At 43.9% G+C, this 4911-nt stretch overlaps 1 protein-coding gene across 1 annotated transcript; it reads right to left on the minus strand.

Annotated features, from left to right (window-relative positions):
* Positions 1 to 1223: 1223 nt before the first annotated feature.
* Positions 1224 to 4353, minus strand: LOC147449918 (uncharacterized). The gene is made up of 3 exons (XM_086522256.1): positions 2972 to 4353; positions 2784 to 2842; positions 1224 to 2340 (listed from the first exon to the last, which is right to left on the minus strand). The coding sequence occupies exons 1-3, from the start codon at positions 3051 to 3053 to the stop codon at positions 2062 to 2064; spliced, it is 420 nt and encodes a 139-aa protein (XP_086378382.1). The 5' UTR covers positions 3054 to 4353; the 3' UTR covers positions 1224 to 2061.
* Between the last annotated feature and the right edge of the window lie 558 nt (positions 4354 to 4911).

The raw sequence follows: 4911 nt of genomic DNA on the forward strand, positions 1-4911 counted from the left end.
TTTTGCACAAAGTGTGGGTCCCCCCTGGACTCCACCCCTCCCGATCCGATTATATCGGATCGAGAGGAATTTTTGTTTTGGATGACTTGGAGAAGGCCTTTGGTTTGCTCATGGATGACTCATGCCTTCGGTGTTTTGCACAAAGCTTGGGTCTCCCCTCGACTCCACTCCTCCCCATCCAATTATATTAGATGGGGAGGAGTTTTTGTTTTGCATGATTTCGAGAATTCCTTTGGTTTTCTCATGGATGAGTAGTGCCTTAGGTGTTGTGCACAAAGTTTGGGTCTATGCCCTTGGACTCCACTCTTGATCCCTTTGAGACTAGGCTTGTGTCTATAGATGACTTGATTGCTGAGACTATTGTGCTTGTGTGATAGGAGGTTTTAATAGCTAAACAAGGGACCATGCAAGAGGCTAATATCCAAGCCACCCAAGCATAGGTTGTGGCTGCAAGGCAACCTATCAGCAGGTGGATCCCCCCACCTTTGAGAAGCCTGAGATTGTGGATGATAACAACTCATCCACTGATGTGGGCACAAAGGGAAAGGAGGAAGATAAGGAGAAAAAGGTAAAATACTATGGAGTGTGTTTTGTATTTATGCATAGCCTATTTCATCCTTATTTTGCTAATTCAAACTTGGTTTGTTCCAGGATGTTGTGGAGTTAGATGATAGAGAGGATGTTGTTGAGCTTGACGAGTGAGCAAGGGGTATGTGTGGCACTTGATTGGGATTTGGACCGATTCTCCTTGGCACACTACATTGGGAAACTCCCTCTAGTGACGACACAGTTTTGCAGAATTAGTTCACTTCCCAAGGTCACTTCATGGCATGGTCATTGAAGGCCTTCAGTAAGGCCATGTGCCTTCACAACATCGTCCAAATTTCCCTTTTTTTTTAATCCTTATGCACAAAAGCCTAGGATTGATAGCATTTGGGACTGGCTTTTATGGCAAGGTCCTTGCCCACATAGACACCCACTACTCTACTATCGACGAACCTAAAAAGATAGGATCTAGGGGGCCTATTGAGCCCTTGGGGAAGGTAAATATACAACAATATGTGAATTCATGTGGACTTTGGACATGTAACCCACCCATCCGCTAACCCCTCCCTCCCTCTTTCATATCACAACTAGACAAAGTGGAGACCAACATTGAATGCTTAATTTCTTGAAAGACATGTTTTGGAACTTGAGAAAAATAAATAGAATATCATAGCAAGGAGACAAAAATATTTCATTTCATTGTAAATAAATGTTTACCTCATGTTGGAGTACAAAACATTTCCTTCAAGATGCACTTGATTTCATGTCACCATGTGAGGACTGAAGGATGCTAAATGTTGCAAATCAAGGTGCCCCTTACACGACGGGGACGCGGAAAGGGGGGGCGGCACGTTGTGTCATCTTAAGAGAAGCATTGATGTGATGTTTTGAAAAGACCTCACCTCATGCACACGCCAAATGGGAGGGGGTAAATATACTACATCGTTTTGAAGTGCAGCTAGTGGAGGGGGTAACTCAAAATAATACCCCATACACAGTCAAAGTACTCTCATTAAGAGATACCGCAAGGTCACAAACTTTCAAAACATTATGTTACTAGAAATACATAATGGAAAATTGGCCAATACATATAGCTTATCCTTGTAAATAGCAAGAGAAATTGAGAAACGCAAGAGTATATGACCAGAAAACTATGTTACAGATAAAACCTTATGAATCTCTAGATGTAATTGTATTAGTATGATATATATGATTAGTGTGCAATGGAGAATATTGAATATGATTCTCTCATGGTACCTTAGAAATAGGAAAGATGTCAAGAATGGTGTTCAGATTGTATAATTGCAAGCTTGAATGAAGAAGAGTGTGGGTGGCCAATCCTAAAGGTGCTTGTTTATTTGGTGCAAGAAGCCCAACATCTAACATAAGCAAGAGAGTGCAATTCCAAAAATGTTTGCGATTGAAATCGCAACCCTGAGGTGTGTCTGCTTTGGCTTCTTCAAAATTAGAGATAGACTTGTGTGCAATCACTAAGTGTAGGCCTAGTATTATTACTCAGGGGTTATAATCCTTGCCTTTGCAACGGCAACGCCAAGCAACACTATAGTAAGGGGACTCATCAAGGTGGTAGAAGGCACCATTGGGGAAAGGGCCACGCGTGAAAGAAGAGCTCCTATGCTGGGCGGGGGGCACGGTCACCTCCACAGGGGAACATGGCACACAGCCTTTGCACTTGCCCTTGCAAGAAGGGGGCCTCGACCCTATTTTGTTGGTTGCTGCCACCTTCAACTCCCTCCTGCTCGTGTGAACCTCCTCCAGGACGAATTCTTCTACCTGCATAGAAATATGCCCATCAATCACAACATCTCTATAAATTATAATTCATGCATGTGCCATTAATTGTGTCTGAAATATAATGGCTGTTGCAAGCCCAGGTTTGGTAAAATATGGGCCTTGCACCCCATCACGATTCATGTGTAGGGCCTAGGCCTGTTTGAAGGTTGATATTGGGGCCGGTCCCTACGGAATGTGCATCCCCGAGAAGAGCAGTACCGTGTTCATTAGTATGTCAATGTGGGAAGATCATGCATCATACAATTAATGTAGTAGCCTCCTGGTGGTCGCGATAGTACACTAGGCTACACTCTCTCGATATATTTAAATGTAGACTTTGCATGTGATTGTGATTGTGATTGTGCCATTACAAAATGGTACATGCATGTACTATACGTGGCCTATTATATGAATAAACTTCAAGTCCATAAAGCAAGACTTACATATACTTGATCATTCCCCTCATCCACAAACTTGTGCAGTCTTCTTGCAAGTACTCCACCTGTTGGAATGTAATAATGCGCAAAGTATTACTGCCCGGCAGGTATAGCTCCACAAATAATCAAACCTTAGTTTAATCTTTTAATCAAGCACAGATGCAGGCAATTGCAGCTTTGGATTAATCTCGTACCTGATTGTTGAAGAAGCAGCCCATCGACGACAATGCTGCCTACCATGAGAGCAGAGAGGAAGATGAGGAAGGTACCTCTCATGGCAGCTCTGATGGACTTTGATAAAGGCAGGTCAATATTCACCGTGCCACGCCGACACAGCCACTATATAGTATGTCTGTCGCAGGCGATCGAGGCCGACCGAAAATATCACAAAGTGGACAATCTGTTATAGTCGAGTGTGGGTGCCATCATTGCTGCTCGAAGTCTTCATTTTGAAGAGCTTAATCATGCCTCGTATAATAAAACTCATCGTTTCTCATACCATAACCTTCATTAAATATTAACTCCACTAATTAGGGTAGAAAGGCTACAAGTATCCCTCTGCTACAATCAACGGGGCTGAAGCAAAAATTAACCCCTTGGGTGGAGAGAGAGAGAGAGAGAGAGAGAGAGAGAGAGCGGATTAAAGGTAGAAAGTGATGCCCAAAATGAAGCAACCACGAGAATTGATCATATATATGTATCTGGAGGCCTTTTTTATGATGGGGTTGCCAAATGTAGGGGTAAAAGCTTTTCAACTCTCTGGATTAAAACCAGAGAAATATAGTTTCTGGTGTGATGGAAAGCTTGATGAGCAACTGATGAAAGACCTTAACTACATATAGCCTATATATATATATATATATGAAATGGGGCCAAAAAATTACAAGGGCGTGAGTCTTTCAATATGCAAGAGCAGCAGCAGCAGCAACAATATTAGAGTGCCATTTGAAGACACTGAGGCAGCGGAATAAAATAGGCATTCTTGCACAATTCACCAGGATATGTATGCAACGCTGGACGTGAGATTGATAGCTCCAAAAAGGGAGGTAATGATGAGGGAGCGATGAAGAGTTGCTCCAATATCTACCCGGCAAGGCAGGCAGATCATGATCAGTGAGGGGGGAAGGGCACACACTCACTCACTCTGAGACACACACACACACACAGAGAGAGAGAGAGAGAGAGAGAGAGAGAGAGAGAGAGAGAGGGTTTTAACAGTTAACGTGCTACTACACTACAAAAGGGCAGGCACCATCATGTGTGTGTGTGTGTGTGTGTGTGGTGTGTGTGTGTGTGAGAGAGAGAGAGAGAGAGAGCTCTGAGGTTTCTTGCACTATTCAGCCTTCAGGATCAGAACTTAAAATAGAAAATTGGAAGGCTGTTTGTATAGCTATGCTCAGAAGTCACTTCACATAAGAGTTTTGACAGGATGGTAATATTAACAAATCAGAGCTCTCTCTCTCTCTCTCTCTCTGCCAGTGCAGCCCACGTGCCACAATGCACATGCACATATACCATAGATTTACATACTCTGTGGCTCATACTGAACTCGGATCTCTCTCTCTCTCTCTCTCTCTCTCTCTCTCTCTCTCTATAACAGAGTGTATGTGCTATATGGCTAACATTGACCTTTGAAAACCACCCCCTTGAGATGCCCATGTCCATTAACCCCCCCCCCAAAAAAAACAAAGGGATCTCTCTCGCTCTCTGTCTCTCAAATACGTGTATGTATCAGCGTTTGTTCCTTTTTAGCTTCTTTGTAAGGAAGATGGAGCAGGGCCGTAGAACTGGTAGAGGGTGGCCGCTTGTAAGGGGGAGAGACAGGAACTCAGAGAGAGAGAGAGAGAGAGAGAGAGAGAGAGAGAGAGAGAGAGCACTCTGTGTGTGTGTGTGTGTGTGTGTGTGTGTGTGTGTCGCCCAGGGTGTGCATGTCGGACTTTAGTCACAGTCAGGCAAAGGGGCCGCTCATCACCTCTACACCAAAGCGGACTGTGGAGAGGAAGCGTAAGCGTAGTACCTTGGTCGGGGGGAACAAGGGGAAGCCAAAATTCAACATTTTAATTGACTTTTCAAGCCTTGCCTTTGTCCTAATATTCTTCCCAGATCAGCAGGATACGTGGCCGAGAGGAGACGG

This window comes from Adiantum capillus-veneris, chromosome 10 (assembly GCF_014529385.1).
Source record: "Adiantum capillus-veneris isolate H3 chromosome 10, ASM1452938v2, whole genome shotgun sequence".
NCBI lineage: Eukaryota > Viridiplantae > Streptophyta > Polypodiopsida > Polypodiales > Pteridaceae > Adiantum > Adiantum capillus-veneris.